Raw genomic sequence first — 20,252 nt, 5'->3', positions numbered from 1 at the left:
CCCCAGAGCTCACACAGTAGGAAAGAGCCAACTCCTACAAGCTGTCCTCTGATAACACACAAGTGTCTCCATACGCTAAAACTAAATAACCTAACTTTTAAAAATTACCTGTAGTCATAAGGTTATTGTGCAGTTCAAATGCTGATTTCTGTACCCCCTCCCCCATATCTGGTTGCAATCCTTGTTATGAGAATCTACTGTCTCAATGTTGTGTAAACACTCCTCCCCAACTGTCCCATGCTATGCCAATAAAGCAGCTAACAGCCAATCACGGAGCAGGCCAGAAGAAAGAATAGGGCTGGACTTCCTACCAGCCAGGAGAGGAGGAGTTAGAAGAGTAAATAGGGGATTCAACCACAGGCAAATATTCAAGAGGCATCAGAGAAGGAGCTGGAGCAGAAAAACTACAAAGTGCAAGTATTTCTGAGATGTATGCAGGGAGGAAGCCAAATTAGCTTGGAGGGCTAAGAACAGAGTTAATACTGCTCAGGTCTGTGCTGTGAAGCTTGTCAAAATGATATAATGGAGCCGGGTTAAGAAAGAAACAAACACAATTTTATAAAAATAACCTTAACAGTTACCTTTACGTGACCAAATACCTTAATGCACGAACTTTAACCAGATCTAAGCAATGTTAAGTGCCTGCTTTTTTCTCCAAGCACTTTATCTAGAGTTTTTGTTCACTTGTTTTTGTCTTTCAGCTCTCCCAATCCTTCTTCATATCTGATAACATCACAATCATAACCTGACAAATGTAGCTAGGAAGAATCCTATTATCCAGTTTTCTCACGTATTTCTTCATTCTTTAGACTGAAGCTCATTAGCATCAAAGTGTCATTTCAACTGTTCATCTACAGTTTTGTGCATTTCCATTACAGTTTTAACAGTCGGCCAGTAAAAATACAAGGTATGATGGGAACAGTGCAACCCTCCCATTTCTTTAGGCAGACTTAACTTGCAGTCCGAGAGTTCTACTTTCCGAATATTTATTTGGACACAGGGAGTTAAGAGGACTGAGATCCTCGCCCATACCTCGTTTGCTTTAGAATATGCATGCCCTAGCTGCCAGTTCTTAGTACCAAGGATGTTCATCCCGGGCACTCTCCAGCCCTGCAGGTTCCACCATCTAGGACTTGACCTAGCTGATGGCCAGTGTGTCCACTGTTATAAGTCCATCTCTGGATAGCCTTGTTTCTTTTGTCTGGTCAATGAGAGAAGACTTTTTTTTTTTTTTTTCATTCTTCCTAGGTTTCAATTCAAGCCAGCCACAGTCTTCTCAGTAGGTATTCTTTTTCTGGAATATTTAATTTTCATTCAATTACATGTTCTGGCCACTTATTATGTGTAAGAATTGTGATTGGTTGGTATTATAACTTTCTGGTATCTCAAAAAAATTCTGGCATATGGGTTTTTAAAGACTATTTCTATCTCGTTTGATAGTTTCTAATAAATGAGCTACTGGAACTCAGTACTGTATATTCACTCATTTGATAAATATGAGTACATAAATAGCTGTACTGTCTATTCACTCATTTGAAACTTGCCTTACAACTGTGTATGACAGTTCTAAGTATAACTTCTATCTGAGTTATATCTTCATTATGCCTCCATTGGCAATTAGACATTAATGTTTCAGGTAGGTATCAGGTAACTATAAAAGAATGAATTTAGAACCAGAAGAAAGCTAGAAATTATCACTATTTATGATATGAACATGAAAAAGACAGAGCAGAAAAGAACCAAATGAACATGCTGAGTTTATTCCTTTAATTAAATTTATTATTAGGAACAAGCACAAGTAACTTTATATCTAAGTACTACCATTTTGTTTTTTAATTCCACTTAATCATAGGGGAAAACTAAGTTCAAGGTCTCAAGCCCTAGAGGAGCTGGGACTTCCCAAAAGCTGACCAGCTTCTGCTGTAATGAGACAGTTGTCTGAGTCCAGACATCTCAGTGACAACTTCTCCATCTTGCTGGCAGGGTCAACTAAGTTCATGTTCCTAGGCCCAGGAGCCAACTCCTATCCTGACTGATGGAAACTCTCTTGCTCAACCCCTTATGTCAAGATATGACTGGACAATGCTCCAGCCCACCCTGCTCCCCTCACTTTATAATTTCATCCTTTGAATATGCTGTACAATGTCCTTTCACCGTTACAGTTCAGCTTCCAAGTCTATTTTGTGGCCATGATCAATAAGTAGTGGCTTGATTACAATAAATTTTTGTCATCTGCATAGACATGGTGTTTGAGTTATTTTGGATTTAAGTAGACCCTATAACATTAAAGTCGTGAAAATCAGCACAGAAAAAGGGGAGGGGCAACTAAGAATACTTTATTTGCTTCTATAGTGTAGTCCTTTATCCAGTACAGACAGAAAACACTCATTTTCCTCCAGTGTAAAAGGAAGCATTCCCCAAAAGGACATTTCAATTTATAGGTAAAATGCAGTAATTGTTTTGCTTTGGTACAGTGAAACAGACTCTAACAAAGTTAGTCTATTCCATCACTCTTCTTACTTGTAATAGATTCATACCAACAAAAAGATGAATCCTATTGGAGAAAATTCATTACCAGAAATACATCCAGTGCAATTACATGATACCAAAAAAATAACTTTCCCTCTAAGGTATGAGGTTTCTTATCCAAATGCTTGGAAGCCCGAATGAGAGAATCTCGAAGATTCTGCAATTCATGTGCATATATCAATTTATATATCATGATTTTGGGTATACAGTAAGGCTATGTATTCTGGGCCCATAATATTAGGCTTAATCATAGGACTTGTTAAAAACAAAGGCAACAAGTACTACTTGTAAGACCTCACTGAAGCATCTGCTAAATGCATCGTCCTCTGCCACAGAATGGCAAAATCACAAAAAGGTGGGTGTTGTATGAGGGGGATTGTGTGGTGGAGGTGGTATTAGAACGTGCCACAGCAGTCAGTCAACAGCTGGCATTAGCCTAACACAAAAGATACTTTGGCTGATAGTTCTACAGCCTAATGCAGAAACAACTAATAAAAATAGTACTTTGCCAATAACTACCAATACATAGTTAAGCTTTAAACATAAAACATGGAACTTAATAGAAAACAATTGATGTAAGTTATGACCTGATGGAAATAAATCATAAAAAAAACAACTTTGAGAGTTCTTAAAAAGTATTTGCAGTAAAAGAAATTGATTATCTGCATAGAATGATTCCTGCTTGTAAATTCTGACTTGCATCCTTGAATGACTATTCCAAGTAGGAGTCAACATTTGTTAAAAACTGCTCTTCGTCGTTTAGATATTCCAAAATAACATTTCCTCCATTATATAAAGGGCAGTCCTCCTTAGTGATCCATGCTTCCAAAGTGTGATCCAACGGCAAGGCTTCCCCTGAAGGGACCTGGCACAACTTCAGCTTCTGCTGAGACAGAAACAAGTCACATAGTGGTAACGACGTACTTGTGGACAACACATCCCAAAACATAAGGGAAACCGGTAACCGGCCATCACCTTTGCTGTCAGCTTGTTGTTTTCATTTCTAAGACTGGCTAGCGAGGCTGCGAAATCCACAACCTTCCCAATGCTCCATCTGAGGCAGAAGAACATGGCTTTGCTCTTCTCTTTGCTCCCTTTTGGCAGGTAAACCTGAAAGTAAATTCTTTCTGTCTGTGTAAGAAAAAGTTAACATATAGATTAGACACATGAAATAAGACATGGCTTTTTCAGCTAGTGCTGCCTTTTCCTCCCCTGTGCCCACCTCTTAGTTGTTTGAGACAGGGTTTCTCTGTGTAGCCTTGGCTGTACTGGATTCACTTTGTAGACCAGGCTGGCCTTCAACTCACAGTGATCCCACTGCGTCTGCCTGCCAGAGTGCTGGGATTAAAGGAGTGTGCCACCACTCCAGGCTCCTTCCTCTTCTTTTGGTCAACATAGAATAACCCTATAATGATGTAAGTTTTAATGGGAAAACCAATCTTGTAGCCCGCTTACCTAACTGCACGTCCAAAGACTCAAAACCCTAGCTAAGAGATCTGTGTAATGACAGTTGTGTGACTTTTTTTTTTATTAATTACATTTGATTTGCTTTGTATTCCAGCTGTAGCCTTCTCCCTCACTCCCTTCCAATCCCCCCTCCCCTTTTATTTAATGTTCAGGAACTGGAGGCAGAGGAACTCTCTTTTTTTTTTTCTCTGTTGAGTTCTAGTGATTGCAACCTGGACTGTAGGCTTCCTCAGATCTCTCAGCCATTCCTGAGTTAAGAATGAATTCAACATGAATAGAGAGAAATCAAGAAAACTGATGAATCATTCAACAACGTCAGAGTCCCTTACACAGTCCCTCTGTTCTCTTTTGTGAGGAAACAAACTGATTTCAACTATACTTCCTGAAATCAAATTCCTGTCACTTTCGAGACAGGACTTCTTGTTACAAAAACATGTGAAAGACTTTACTACATATCAGAGGTATCAAGATTTCTGAGAACAAGGAAAGTAAAAAATTAAAGTACAATAAAGTCCCAGAAAAATACTTTACTAATAAAATAGGGTTTCAGAAACTTTTCTAACATAATCTGTGTCTTATTTGTTTTCTTCAAATAATTTTATTATTTAATTATGTTTAGTTAAAAAAAAATAGTGGGAATAGAATCTTCCCTGATTCCTAAAAACTGTTTTAGGGAGGCTGTCTTCTGTAGGAAGGTCAATTTCTGTAAAATAAAAACGCTCCCAGTGAGACATCTCTAATATAAATGCTGGAGAACTGACGTTATCTTAAGAAATAATAAAGTGAAAACAATTCCTGTCTCAGCGGAAAGGGATTTGGATTTGTTGAGGGTCAGTGGGATGTATCATGGAATATGATGAACATTTTAAAAGACAATTTCAGCAGTGCTAGCACCCTTCTGGTTTTTTCCTACTAGGCAATGGGACATAAATTCAGAGACAACTACATAATCTACCTGATTGAGTGTGTATATATATATATATATACACACACACACATATATATGTGCATACATGCAAGAAGCCATATTTTTAACTTTTTTTTTTCCTCTTGGATACTTACATCGTGTTTTATTTCCACTTGTTTACATTTTATAATGCATTCCTTTTTATGGGCAATATTACATAATATATCTCACTGTGCCTTTCCAAAACTTTGTCTTTTTAGATTTGCTATATTTATTACTTTGACTTAAACTTTAAGTTTATTGATTCTACAAGTTCATCTTGACTTTGAGGGGCTTTTGTATATGTATATATGCATGTATGTATGTATGTATACAGATAGATTTTATATATAATATACAAACTGTGTAACATATTGTGTTGAATAGTTTTTACTCACTTTACGCAAACTAGCTAGAGACACCTGGGAAGAACCCTTAACTGAGGAATTGCCTCTACCACACTGGACTGTTGGCATGTTTGTGTGGCATTTCCTAGATGGCTAATTGATGGAGGAGGGCCCAGCCCCTGTGGGCAGCGCCATCCCTGAGCAGGTTGTTCTGAGCTGCATAAGAAAGCAGGCTGAGCAAGGCAGGTGAGCCAGCCACTAGGCAGCATTCCTCCATGGCTCCTGCCTGAGTTTAGGCCCTGATCTCCCTCAATGATGGACTGTGACATGGAAACTCAAATAAAACCCCCTGAGTTGTTTCTGGTCAGGGTTTTGTCACAGCAACAGAGAAGCAAACTGGGACACATGACTAAATGTTAATTAAGGACTCTGTATTTGAGCATGTAACTATGTATGCTTGTATTCTTCTGAGTTTTTCCCAGGCTGGCCTGGCACTCACTCCATAGCTCAGGTTAACCTTAAACTCTTGATCTCCTACATCCTACATCTGTCTCCAGAGTGTTGGATTTTCAACATACAATCTTGAGAGGTTCCCTTCCCTAAACACAGCATCTTCACTGGAGAACACTTGTTAATAGCAATGCAGTGAATAAATCTGAGGTTATTCACAGAAATAAAGTAGGCTGTAGTCATAAAACAGAATAATGTGTAGCTACTGAATGAAGTAGACCATGAGTATAGATAAATATTAAAAATATGGTGCAAATTGGGGAAAACATTGAAGAAGGATATGTATGCTTCACCGCCATCTCTATCAAGTGGGAAAATGCACAGAGATGTGGTATATATAGACGCCTCAGCATGTGGTCTTTAAAAACACTACTTATCAGGTTTACGCTGTGTTCAGTTAAAGGGAGGAAGAGAAAGGAGCCTTCAGGATCATGCGGCACATCTGCTTTTTCACCTGTGGCAGTGACTTATCGCCGTCGGCGTGCATCTTCAGCTTCATCAGCGCCACCTTTGCGGCTGTCGCGCTGCTCTTCGCGCCTTTCCGTCCCTTATTAGCTGCCCCTCCTGTCTTGGCATCTAAGGAAGAAGAGTAAGCATGTAAGCCCTTTCCACCACAATCTCCCGATTTTGTTTTCTTTCATTTTTTCCTACTTTTCCTTTTTTTTTTCCCTCTTGTTTTGAGAAAACAAGGTCTCCCCTTGTAATGCTGGCTGGCTTGAGCGGCGCCTGCCTCTGGTGAGATTATGGAAGTACACCACTGTGCCCAGCCTCGCCACTGTGGCCTTCAGCATCTGTACGCTGCATAGTACAGCTCTAATAAGTATATTTACATTACTAACGGTCGATCTAAGTAACTTCTGCCTCAGAAAATCCATAGGCACACACTTCTTTCTCACCTAACCTATTTAATCTAAGGCAACTACTACTGCTTTTATAAAACACTGTAGCTATTAACAAGGACACCACCCTAAATATGGAACAAAAGTTCTACTGAGCTAGCATAATGCCGGAGCAACTAAACTATGTTTCAGCCATGCTCTTTCCTGTGCCTCATATTATCAGCAGCACTTGGGGCACAGCTTAGTAGAATTTATCCTGTAGACAGGGCAGTCCACCATGCCAGCCTCATCAACATCCCTACCTTCATCTGTTAACACCGGATTAACATTGCCCAACAACGCAGACCACCTAATGGAAACCTTACCATTTCCTGAAGGCTTTGTACAAAATATGCTGACAAGAATGTCATCAAAACACAAGTTTGTGATGCTATAGAGAGGGCTCAGCTGTTAAAGAGTACTGGCTTCTTTTCCACAGGATCTTTGTTCAATTCCTAGCACCAACATGGCTCATAACTCCAGTTCCAGGAGATCTGATACCCTCTTTGCCTTCCAAGGGTGCCAGGCATATAAGTGGTGCACAGACATACACACAACCCAAACACTCGTGCACAGAATTCAAAGGAGCAGTGACATAACAGGTGTCCACCAGGAGCACAGCAGCTGCAGAAGCTTGCTGGGACTCACCAATAATGTCTTTGACAAGCTTCTGTGTGGCAGCCATTCGAGGCTGTGGGAGCTGCAGTTTTTCACACCCATGATCTGACTGATGACGGTGTCTACAAGTAACAGAGGAGCTGGCACTTGTTCATGATTTATACACTCTAAACACATACACAAAGCTTGCATGGCTTAGGCGATTACCTTAGGCAAAAGTTCTTCTCACAGTAAGGACATATCACCTCCACGAGCTCTACTTCAGTACAGTCCTTGAATGAGCATGGGTAAGATTTGTGTTCATCTGTCTTCAGTCTCTCCTTCTTGACATTCACCTAACACCATAAGAGGGGGAAATGGTGCTATAGTTCCATTTAAAACAACACAAAAGCAAGTGTTAGAAGGCATCATCCATTATCATTTCAGTTTGAACTTCTTAGACTAGGTGATACATTCTTACACAAAAATTACAAGTAAAGTTTGTATGAGAAATGACTATAAGGCTTATTCATCTACATTGTCATAACTTTTCTAATGTGTTATAATTACGTTTTAAATTAAATTAAAATGACTATTTAGTTTCTCTCCTTATTTATTTATTTTTTTATTTTTTGAAGACTGGGTCTTGCTTTGCAATACCCCACTGGCTCTGAATTTTCAGTACTTGTGTTTCACATCCTGAGAGCTGGGACCACAGGGGAGCACCACTGTGCCCAGTTTACTGCGCACGGCTGCTTCCCATTTCCAAAGAAGATCCACCTCGCTCGCCACCAGGGTCATCCTTTATTAGTAGCGATACAGTGTGACTTTGCTTTCTATCTGCAACCTCCCGTCTCAATTTGTGCATCTGTTTGGAATCGGGTTAAGGATTTTATTTAGTTGGACTAAGGGTTTGTTCTTTGTGGTCTAAGGCTGACTGGGTCCCCATAAACTTGACTGCTATAGAACCCTATCACCAGACGCCAGCGAAAACAACTGCTACGATGAGGGGAACAGTGAACTGGATGGACAGTGTGATGTGGGAGCAAAGGCCAGCGTGTCTCACAAGTGCACACCTTCATGATATGCATGGGCTCCCCAAACAGAACCACGAGGAACCATGAGGACAAAAATGGGTAAATACCAAACAGAACAAGTTTTCTCCCAAACAGAGAAAAATAGAAGAGATGCAGCAAAGAATTCTAAACTTTAATGCCTGTATACTAGCATTAAATCTAATCAATTCTAAAAGGAAGTACATGATTACACATATATAAATTAGGTCAGATAAGAGAAAAGAGGCATACCTCAGGACAGCCATGAGAGTCCTTGCTTCTGTGCTCAAGGCTGAATTAAAAAAAAAAACAACAACAAAACCAGTTTATTTACATAAGGTCAGTTTATCTTGCTGTTGTTTGATTTGGTTGAGACAGTGTTTCTCTGTGTATTCCCGGCTGTCCTGAACTGGCTTTGTAGACCACTCACAGAGATCCGCCTGCCTCCCTCCCCCAGTGCTGGGACTACAGGCGTGCACCCCCACTCCTGGCTTTAAATCCGATCAGTTAATGCACTTCACGCTACCTCAAGTAAGGCAGACCACTTTAACATGACACATTATGTTCACTGTACTAGTGACTGTCACGAAAGAGCAAACTGAAATCCATAGAAAGAAGGCGCATCTCCAAGCTCGAGCATTTTCAGCCACAAAGGCTCACCTGCCACTGATAAGAACAACACACCTTCTCGTTATCTTTGCTGTAAGTGTTTTAAGGAGCATGTGAACGATGGGAATGTTAGAGTTTCTCCAGGAAGGAATCAGTTAAATGATCATACGACATGTCAGGGCATGACTTCCCAAATCCCTGAGTAGTGCACAGGTCATGCTTGCAAGATCTGTGTCAATCAGCATGCACTGTTAGTTTTAAGAACATTATAGTTTGGACTCTTTTCATGTTAATTAAAATACACAGAATAATCATGGCTGGATTGTTAAGAGCCATATCCTTTATTTTATGGGTATTATTTTCTCATTGTAATTACGACACATAATCTTAAAGTAAAATCCACATTTATGACTGCATTTCTGGAAACTTAAAGATTAATGACATTATATATAATTATGAGTCATCGGTTTATCTTTTTCACAAGCTATTACAATGCTGAATATCAACTGTCAATGGACAAAGTTAAAACCACTTTTAAATCACTATAGTGTTCAGAAATTAACTCCATATTGACAAACAACAAAATTCTTTTCAAATTCTACCCAAAAACTTAACTTACCAAAATATTCCTGAACAACCGTCACACACAAATGGAAGAAAATCTAAAATTGGAGGAAAATATGACAGGTACTGGTCAGTATCTGATTTTGATTTAGTTTTCCTAAGCAAAAGAAATCTAGTGACCAACTCTAAAAGAAAAATTGTCTTTCTCTGTGGGAAGTTACTATGTAATTCCCATTAAACAAAAACTACCAAATCCTCAGCTCTAGTGGACAAATCAGCGGGAGATAGATGTTACAAACATCATTAAGTTAAAAAAAAAAAAAAGGGGAATTTTTCTTTTTTGTTTCGTTTCTGAGATTTGCTAGGTCTTGTTGTTGCAGAAGGTCTGTATTTGTCATGAAAATTCTGGGTTTTAATTCTGACTCCACTGAACGTCAATTTAGATTACCTAAAAAAAGCCATAACTATACATGATGTAGTATATACCGTATATTTGTGTGTGTGTCTGTATGTATGTGTGTCAATATGATCTGTATCTGAATCTATCATTCCTTATTAGTTATTTCATCCTAATGCTGTCTATATACATATATTTTGGAAAGTTTACACAAGTATCACTTGTCAGACATGGAAACTAATTATTGATAGAGATAATCAATCACTTTTTATGTGTTTATTTTTTGACACCAGGTCTCACCTGGCCCAGACTGGCCTCTAAACTCCTCTAAACTTCAGATTGTAGAGTGTTAGAAACATAGGTGTGAGCCACCATACTTGATTTAATCACTTTTCTAAATTGACTTCAATATATTTCATATATTAAATTATATCAAGTAGCCATATGACACCAGATATGCCCAATCATACTTTTTTCACAATGAAAACCAAAAGATACTTCTCAGTCTCCTTTAGAAAAAAAAACAAAAACAAATAAACTATAATATTCTAGAAAAGATGGCACCCTATTGGGTATCTTAGTCCAAAATGCAAAGAAGCTATATGTAAACAAAAGGGACCCTCAAGGTAATCATGCTTGCAGACAAAGGGCCTGAATGATGCTTCTCTCAACTAAAATGTACCTGGTGAACTATCACTGCCATTATTAAACAAAGAGTGATACTGGAGCTTTAATGTCACAACAGGAAATTAGAGACACGTGTCACTGTGAAAAACTGAAACAATAATCTGCAAAATGCTTTTATCTGTTTTTAGATTTATTTTTATTATTTGTGTGTGTGTGTGTTTTTGTGCTTTGACACACATGGAGGTCAGACAATACCTTTTTAGGAATCTGTTCTATTTCTCCACCATGATTTTGGGGCAGGGTCTCTCTCGTTACCCCTGCCAGTGCCCTCTGAATATATGAGCTTCCTGTGCTAGTGCCACTGCTCCTGTCCATCAGAGAAGTCCTGGGGCTCTGGGTTGCAGACTGCTCACTGAGCCATCTCACTGGCCCACGGCGTCTTTCAACGTGAAAAATTGGGCATGTTTGATATTTTGAGATTTAGAGTGTTCAAACAAACATTATATACACCATTCAAGGAAGCCCATGAAGAGTTATGATCAAGATAACTCCCTAGTATTTGATATCATCACTTAATTTTAACCATTTTCTGCTATCCAAGAAACAGGCCTCATCTTAATTAATAACATTACAGATATGTTCAGCTGGAAAGGATGAGCTGTATCACAGGCAGCAGACACTTTTAGAGATTCTAATGTAAATCAGTCTGACCGGATGTGTATAACTTAATAGCCAAACCCAAACAGCTAAGCTTCCATAGGAAAATACTACACGAAAACAAGTTTTGATCATTACTGTACAGCCCACGGTAAAGGTCATAGATAAGTAATAATGAATTATGTCACCTGCCCCTGTTGTCTTACTGCTGTTATCACACCCAACCGGGACACATCCAAGAGCTGGATTCAGGAACTTGCTACAAATTGACTGACGCTGCAGCGGGATAAAACCCTAAATACATATTTGGAGTGCGATCCAGTAGGCAACGACTGTGTCTAACGCTTGAACACCCTGAAGCTTGCTACATACAGGGCCTATGTTTATGACCGGGTATCTATCTGCTCAATGGAGGTAACTTCCTAAAATGCCGTTTACTACTCTGCCACTAACCACTTAAGTGAATCTAGCACCAAAATCAACGCTGGTCAGAGTCGGAGAGTGCCTAAGACCCGCTGAAACAGCCTGAGGTTCAGACACTCCAAGATTTCTAAAAACCTGCGAACACACAGTTAGAAACTGATGTTCAACTCATTGGTCTGGCAAAAACAAACAAATTACTGAAGAAAAAAGCTTAAGTCGTGGATGCGCCAGGGTCGCAGTGATAAAGACCAAAGGGCACTGGAGTCCCTGATCTACGCCCCTTCGCGACCCAGGATGACTTGGAACCCCGAGAAGCCTGCAAGGTCTGCTCTCAAGATCTGAGTGGAAACAAGGAGGCCCTAAGTTGCACCCCTGCACTGAGGGACAGCAGCTTAAAGCACCAACACCTCCCCGGAAAGCCGCTCGCGCCCCGCGTCCCCCCTCATCCGCCGCCACCGCCCCGGCCGTCAGAACCCGGCCCAGGTCTCCCGCGGCCGGGGATGGGGCTTCCAGCGTCACCTCGCTGCCGGCAGTGCTGCACCTGGCAGTGCTGCCCGATGTCTAACTCCGCCATCTTTCCGCCGCCGCCAGGGCAGGGGGCGGGGCAGCGCTGCGAACGTCACCGGCATAGGCAGGGCCCGGGGCGGGGCGCTTGGGAGGGGCGGGGCGTTCTGGCGGGGCGGGGCCTGGGCGAAGAACTAACGAGTCCTTTGCCCTGAGGCTAGTGTGACGTGCAGAGGTTAAAGCTTCCTAAAGAACCGGAGGAGGCCTCCTGGAGCCGAGGTTCTCGCTCTACAGACTGAGAAAAGCTCAGCTCCTCTGTTCTCTGCGCTGAGCCTCCAAAACTGAGAACGCCCTCGCGAGGATTTCTTGTTTTTCTGAAGTGACTGTAATTCCCAGGAGCCCTGCACAGACCTAATGCTCTAATGATCATGTGACATACCCGGACACTGATCACTAGTCTCATGATGACTTAGTTTGAAGTAAATGTCCTAATGGAAGCATTTGGCTTTTTTTTTTTTATTGTTAACGGTTTCTTCTTATTTAGTTGATTTCTGGTAGTGGAAAAAAAAAAAGTACATATAACTAAAGTGCACAGGATTCCTCCGTGTGGAGAGCGCATACTTACTCATCCCACAGTGTCAAGGCAAGCTCCTGGCACACAGGAATATGGGAGTTGTTGGATAGCCGATGAGCCATTTTACTAGGTAGGAAGGATGTCATTCCACAGGCAAGACGTCAGACATCATTCTGACGATGAGTGGATGAGTGACAACTGCACTCATGACGGAAACCCTAAGTGTAACTCACTATCTCCATGTGACTTAGATTCCCCAAATACTCCTCTGGAGAATGAAGTGGATACCATTGCCACACACCACACTTTTTCAGTGCCTTCTGGACATTAGAACGTGGGTCCTCACGCTTGGGCAGCAAGCGTTTTGCTCAGCGAGCCACCTCCACAGCTCTCAAGAGTTCTTGAAGCTAAGGCTCAGCAGCTTACCTAAAATTTTACTGATGTTTATTTTAGCTGGTGGAATCAAGCAACAGCAAGTTTTCTAGAATTTTATTGTGCTTGAATGTTCTAAATAGGTGACATATATATATATATATATATATATATATATCACCAATCCAATCATAACAGAACTTTTTTTCAGCTCTTAGAGGTCTCAAAGAGCATTAGATAGTCAGAATAGGCAAGGCTGAAGTTTAGCCGTTCCTATCTCTGAGTCTCCTTTTCTGCTTTTCCTTTAAATATTATTTACATAAATCTATTTCTCTATATATTTGTGTTTGATACCTTCATCCCTATGTTCTCATATAGATGAAATCCCAATGATTTCAAGATCAGAAACTCCTCTACCGTAATGAACTTTTTTCCAAACGTGAGTTCCCCTCGGCTAGCACTGTATATAGGTACCTGCTCTGTGCTATTTGGCAATAAAACTTAACTGTAAAACGAAGGCTTTTTTTTTAAGTGTACCATTTCCTCTGTACAGTCTACACCTCTAGAAAGCTCAAATTCGCTTCCTACCTGCGTTTTCTTATCTGTGTCATGGAAATGGCCACTAGACCCCTGTCTTCCGTAGAAGACGTGTCCATTGTGTCTTCCTTAGAAACACTTCTTCATTCTCTGTTTATCGATTTCTTTGGATTATTCTCCCCTGTAAAAAGTCATTCCTGGCCCCAAGATCTCCCCTCAATTGCTCACTAGGCACAGAATTCTTTAGTCTATCCAGCAAAGCTTTTCAAATGTGTCCTCACCTCTCCTACCCCACCTACACCCTCACACCGTCTCCCCTTGTCCAGTAGACAGCTGGGCTCTTTACTATGTCTATGCATCGCAGCTGCCATTTTCCTTTCTCCAGAGAGTTCCATAAGTCAAGGGTTCCCAAATTTCCTTGAAGTCGTGTGCCTGCTTGTCAATCAATCTAACTGCCACACTTCTCCATGGGCCTCAGTGTGGGAGTAGAGGGTGGCTGAAGGGAGCTGTGTAATTGGGTACACACTCACTCTTATCACGTACATTTAGGAAACCCTTTGTCCCCTACTATGCTTTTGGCGTATAATTTAGTCACTCCATCTGGCCAAGCTTGTGGAAGGCTCAGATACAGTCCGGTCCCCCAGGGCGTCAGGCATCTCTAGCAGCACTCGTACAGGTTTCTTAATAGCGCTAACCATGCTATTATAATTTACTTGACTCGGCTCTCCATTCCTCTTCCCCACCCCCAACCCCTGCCCTAGGTTCTATTATCTACAAAATAAAATCTGTTCCTGGGTCACCTCAGCCAGCAATTTGAACATCTCCTACATTTGAAGCACTATTCTGCATTTGATACAGAATTAAATACTCCGCAGTCTACAGCCACAAGGAACTCAAGGTTGTCTGAGATGGAAGGCCTTTGGCATTTACATCTTTCAAAATTTGACCCCACCTACATTTTCCCTGCTATTTCCTGAAGGCTTGATCAATCTGTACCCAGTCTCCGTAGGCCCTTTCCTCAGCTGCTTCTCTATTTGGAATGTTCATCCTTCCGCTGTGCTTTGTCCAAGTCTAGCTTTCCTGCTGTCACTAATTTTTTTTTGTTTAGAAAATCTTATTTTTCGTCGTTAACCAGACTCAGTCTTGCTGCTCCTATATGCATGATGTGTCTTTTCCAAAGTGTTTGTCCCAGGCCTGATTTTGCATTTTAAATGTGACTTAACTGGCTGGCTGTGTTCCCCTCTAATGTATAAGCTCCTTGAAATCAGGTTTGGCTCCCTTTATTTTCCATCGGATTAAAATTGCCTGGAACCTATTTTTTTTTAAAGATGTTAAATAAAAATCATTGAATAGATTATTGGAAAAGCCCTCTTTTAGATTAGTCTATGCACTTGTCCAACTGATTTTACCACCGGTGTCTGTACCTGCTACTACCTTCTTTTCCTTTACATTCTTGAGTTATCCCCCCTGCTTTGGAATGTCTTTTGACATAACTTCACAAAGCTATTTCAAATGTATTCAGTTCATTATGGCTCTTAGAAGTTTAGCTTTTTACAAAGTGAATTAATAGTTATTCTTACAACTATCTCATCATTTACTAGGTTGGGCTATGTGGTGATAATCTGATGTTGCAGTCTTTATAAATTTGTTCTCTATCTATAACATTTACATTTTTTTTTCCTTTATTCCTGATGGGGGTAGAGCTATTGTTCTCAGGTGTTAGAATGGAAAAAAGTCACCACCTATCCATCTGACAAAGTATTGTCTGCTAGAATTGTGCGGCAAAATTACACGGCAGGTTCACAAAGCACACCTCGCGACTGGTTCCATGTGGGAAGTTTATTAAGGGAAGGGCAAAGAATTATCAGCGATAGTGTCTGGGCAGGGCAGGAGAGAGAGAGAGAGATTAGAGGTGGTAGGAGTTCTCTTATAAGATGACCCAGAGCATGCGCAGGTGGTTTCAGGTGGTCGGTAGGTGGCTTCACAGATGCCTGATATCCGGTTTGTCAGGTCCCTTGGGGCTGGCCGTAGAGATGCCTGCTTACAGATCCCAACAATGTCACTCTGTGCTGGAAGGACTGTGAATAAAGGACAGACAGAAAAATACTCAGATCACCACTGCTATTAACAGCTCAAATTCAGAAAACAAAACAATGCGACAACATTCACCAGCAGCAGAAACTCTGAATGAATCATGATACAGTCATCATTACCCCATTGGGAATCAGTTAACCACAGCCACATGCAAGAATTTTCATGAAACAAAAGGTAAAAATAAATGGGAAGATAAAAGCCAAAGAATGTGCACTGTGTCATTCCACTTAAGTAAAATCCAAAGAGGTGTTACTTCACTGTTTAAGAACTGGTGACTAGTGTTATGCCTCTGAAGAAAGATCAAGAAAACTGTTACTGGGCACCACAAAGAGGATTCCTGTATTGTTGAGGAAAGGAGTTTGGTAACATACATGAGGTGGTAGAGGCTTCTGGATGCCCTAATCTGGCTTCTTTGTTCTCTGTTTAACTCCTTATTAATCTGTCTGTAAAATGCACTTATTCATTTTTGTATACATTGTTAGGCTTTGGAATTAAAATGTTTATTTAAATACCATATGCTCTAAGATCAACAATTAATAAATGGAACCTTATGAAACTGATTTTTTTTTTTTTGTCTGTCAGGCAAAGGACACCATCAATGGCAAAACAGCAGCCTAAAGAATGGGAAAAGATTTTTCACCAACTCTACTAATATCCAAAATATATAAAGAACTCAAGAAACTAGACAACAGAAAAAAATAATCCAATAAAAACATGGGATACAGTTCTATCAGAGACTTCTTGATAGAGGAATCTCAAATGGCTAAGAAACTCTTAAAGAAATGTTGGACATACTTAGCTATCAGGAAAATGCAAATCAAAACTACTCTGAGATTCCATCTTAGAAAGGAATACTAAGAATAGTTAAGATCAATAGCACAAGTGATAGCTCAGGCTGGTAAGGATGTGAAGCAAGAGGAACATTCTTTTGCTGGTGGGAGTGCAAACTTGCACAACCACTATGGAAAGCAAAATGGTGGCTCATCAGAAAACAAAATCAATCTACCTTAAGTCCCAGCTGTACCAATTTTGGGCATATGCCCAAAGGACACTTCATCCTACCACAAAGACAAGCTTAACTTTGTTCACGATGGCTTTATTCACAATAACTAGAATCTGGAAACAACCTAAATGTCCCTCAACTGAAGAATGGATAAAAAAAGAAAAAAAAATCTGGGACATTTACACATGGAATACTACTCAGCTGTTAAAAAAATAAAAAAAGGAAATCATGAAATTTGCAGGCAAATGGATGGAACTAGAAAAGATCATCCTGAGTGAGGTAACCCAAACTCAGAAAGACATGATATATTCTCACTTATAAGTAGATATTAGCTGTTAAGTAAATGATAGTCATGGTACAACCCACAGACCCATAACAAGGAGGGCACTAAGGGGGGACACATAGATCTCTCTTGGAAGGGGAAATAGAGTTTGCAGGTAGACCAGGGGTAATGTGAATGTGAACAAGAGGGATCAAGTTGGGGGGAGGTAGGGAGAGTACAGGAAGTATGCGTATTTGTGTGTGTGTGTGTGTGTGATGTGGAAACCTAGTGCAGTAGAAACGCCCAGGATTCCATGAGGGTGTCTTACTTAGGGTTTCTATTGCTGTGATAAAAATACAATGACTGAAAAGCAAGTTGGGGAGAAAAGGGTTTATTCAGCTTACAATTTCAGATTGTATTCCATCATTGGAGGAAGTCAGGATTAAAACTCAGGCAGGGCAGGAACATAGAGGCAGGAGCTGATGCAAAGGCCGTGGAGGGATGCTGCTTACTGGCTTGCTTCCCATGGCTTGCTCAGCCTGCCTGCTTTTCGTGGAAACATTTTCTCAACTGAGTCTCCTTTGTCTCTGATGACTCTAGCTTGTGTCAAGTTGTCATACAAAACCAGGCAGTCCGGAGGGTGAGCCTGAGAGACCAAAAAAGATTAAAAATTAGCAGCTATTATTAATTAAAGCCTGAAGTATGTGGGTGGAGAAGTCTAGTAATGCCCTGAGGGGAAGGACTGCCTTATTGCATTCTTTCCCCACCCACTAGAGATAACAGTTGCTAGGAAACTGGCCCATCCCCCTAGGGAGGGACATTATGGTCTGGGGACCTTCCTATAGCCAATCAATTCAAAATGTGGCATTTTGACCAATAGATGCTTGCCAGGCAGGAATTGCCCCTGCCTTGGGCATGCTGGGAGGGACCAGAATCTAAATATCACCCAACTAACCTGGGGTAGGGCTCTTGGCTCCCACCGCTTTGGTGGTGGGGGGGTTTGGGCCCAAGCTGCTGCTTGTAATTTACAATAAAAGAACCTCATGTATTTACAGCGAGTCTGTTTCTTCCTGGTCTTTTGAGGTTCGTGAACTGGGCAGAACAACCCTTACGAGGACTCTTATTAATGGAGGGTATGGAGCCTCTTTGTAATCAGGAAATTTCCAGTTGTAGGACTCAGTCACCAATCCAGCCACAAAACCTGTGGCCTACAATCTATCCAGCCTGCAAGGTGTGTGGGGGTAATGGAGGCACTGAATTTGTGGGAATGGCCAACTACTGACTGGTCTAATCTGAGGCCCATGCTCAGCACTGCCTGGACGGCCCGGAACTAGAGGCTGGGTAGCCGAGAGACATAGCATAGAAACACATTCAGATCAATAGAATGATTCCCAGTGATACTGTGCTGTACTCATAGACTGATCCTAGCCGGCAGCTGATGGTACCAGATGCAGAGACCCACAGCCAAGTAGTAGGCTCGGAGAGAGCTCAAATTAGAGATTTGAGGTCCTTTCCCTGCAGAGCTCAGGGACTCCCGAAGAAAAGGGAGAAGGAAGAATTGTAGGAGCCTGAGGGCTCAAGGACACCAGAAGAACATGGCCCACAGAGTCAACTAAGTAAGGCTCATAGGAGCTCACAAAGACTGAAGTGACAATCATGGAGCCTTCATGATGTCCTTCTGCATATATGTTATGGTTGTGTTGCTTGATGTTTTTTGTGGGACTCCTAACAGTGCGAGTGGGAATGTCTCATTTGACTCTTTTGCCTGCTCTTGGGAGCCATTTCTTCCTACTGGGTTGTCTCATGCAGCCCTGATAGGAGGGTTTGTGCCGAGTCTTACTGTAACTTGTTATGCTGTGTTCAGTTGATGTCCGTAGGAGGCCTGATCTTTTCGGAAGGGGAATGGAGGAATGGATCTAAGGAAGAGGAGAGGTGGGGAAGGGGACTGGGAGGAGTGAAGGGAGTGTATTGTGTGAAAGAAGAAAAAAGAAAAAGGAAAAGAAAAAGGTCATATGCTAGAGAACAGAAAACTATATTCGGCTTGACTATTTGACACATTTATGAAATAGGGATTAACTCTGGCTTGAACTTTCTAGTAAACCTCTTACATGAGTAAGAGTATGAGTTTGGGAATAAAGTGATACCATGGTCATGAAGGGCTTGCTGCTTCTCCAGAGGACCCAAGTTCAGCACAAACACCTAGTGGTTCACAACCACCTTTAACTCCAGCTCCAGGGTATCTGATGCCCCCTTCAGGCCTTCTCAGGCACCTCTATATGTGTACACACCCCCCACACACAAACACAAACACAAACACAGACATATAATTAAATTTTTACAAAAGAACGTAAACTTAGTACCGAAACTAATAATAGCCGGAGGACATTTAAATTCTAAGTTTTCTGTGAAGATGCCCACACTATTAGCATTGCATGAAAACTTCAATAGTGTCCCCCCCGCCTCTTCGAGGCAGGGTTTCTCTGTGTAGCCTTGGCTGTTCTAGACCCACTGTATAGACTAGGCTGACCTCAGACCCACAGCAGTCTGCCTGCCTCTGCCTCCCCGAGTGCTGGAATTATAGGTGTGCTCCCTCGCTCCCGGCTTAGTGTTTTACTTTTTAATTTCAAATTATAGTAGCAGGGGGTGTGGCATAGACTTTTAATTGGGATTATGTGATGAGCAGCTAGTGTGATAAGAGTTATTGGAGTTAAAGGCAGCTCTGGTAGCCCTGACAATCAGCTCCTGACTCTTGATTTACCAATGTAGGAGACAAGCAATCAGAAGCAGAGAAATGAGATTTATTCAACCTACTCACATTGGGAAGAGGAACAGTAAAGAAATCCAATGTCAACCAAGTTCTTTGAGGTTGTGAGAGAGTGGTGAGGACCAAGTGAGTAAGATGGGGAGTCTGCAGGGTGGGTCTACTCAGAGGAGTAGCCTGTATGTACTTTTCATTTCAGCCAGAGCCAAGAGGCCAAGGGGCTGAAGCAGAGGAGCCTGGGAGTGGTAGAGGGCATGGTCAGCTATAATTATTCTGGCAGAAAAGAAGCTATTCCAAAGAGATGCTTGTGCCCCTCCCTGTGAGCTTTAGTTTTAGAAAAAAATAAGAGTTATGCCCATGTAAACAGTCTGGCTCAAGAAACCATTGTCCTGGTTTCTGGTCTGTCCTACAATGTCAGAAGTATGTGAAATTTCGTCTGGGAGACAAGGTCCTCCTCTGGCTGCCACAAAAGTTCAGCCTTTCCCTTGTCCCAGCATAAAATCCTATGGAAATTTCAATTCTTTGGTGTTATTATTTTA

The 20,252-nt window shown here is 41.3% G+C and overlaps 1 protein-coding gene across 2 annotated transcripts; it reads right to left on the bottom strand.

The window, feature by feature from the left end:
- Positions 1-1,757: 1,757 nt before the first annotated feature.
- Zfand1 (zinc finger AN1-type containing 1) lies at positions 1,758-12,215 on the bottom strand. Of its 2 annotated transcripts, XM_021645641.2 has the most exons (8): positions 12,126-12,215; positions 9,558-9,600; positions 8,582-8,621; positions 7,503-7,630; positions 7,326-7,417; positions 6,254-6,375; positions 3,505-3,660; positions 1,758-3,412 (listed from the first exon to the last, which is right to left on the bottom strand). In XM_021645641.2, the coding sequence occupies exons 1-8, from the start codon at positions 12,178-12,180 to the stop codon at positions 3,242-3,244; spliced, it is 807 nt and encodes a 268-aa protein (XP_021501316.1). In that variant the 5' UTR covers positions 12,181-12,215; the 3' UTR covers positions 1,758-3,241. The 2 variants fall into 2 exon arrangements, with proteins under 2 accessions (XP_021501316.1, XP_021501317.1); XM_021645642.2 differs by lacking the exon at positions 1,758-3,412 and having other exon boundaries at positions 3,505-3,656.
- Positions 12,216-20,252: the final 8,037 nt, after the last annotated feature.

The sequence above is a fragment of the Meriones unguiculatus genome, chromosome 6 (genome assembly GCF_030254825.1).
Source record: "Meriones unguiculatus strain TT.TT164.6M chromosome 6, Bangor_MerUng_6.1, whole genome shotgun sequence".
Taxonomy (NCBI): domain Eukaryota; kingdom Metazoa; phylum Chordata; class Mammalia; order Rodentia; family Muridae; genus Meriones; species Meriones unguiculatus.
This window is presented reverse-complemented; position numbering and strand designations above follow the sequence as displayed.

Excerpts from the sequence above, each read along its gene's own strand:
- Zfand1 (XM_021645641.2), bottom strand. The coding sequence starts at position 12,180 with ATGGCGGAGTTAGACATCGGGCAGCACTGCCAGGTGCAGCACTGCCGG. Across the intron at positions 7,418-7,502 it reads GAGAAGAACTTTTGCCTAAG|ACACCGTCATCAGTCAGATC; the intron begins GTAATCGCCTAA and ends TGTTACTTGTAG. Across the intron at positions 3,413-3,504 it reads ACAACAAGCTGACAGCAAAG|AAGCTGAAGTTGTGCCAGGT; the intron begins GTGATGGCCGGT and ends CTGTCTCAGCAG.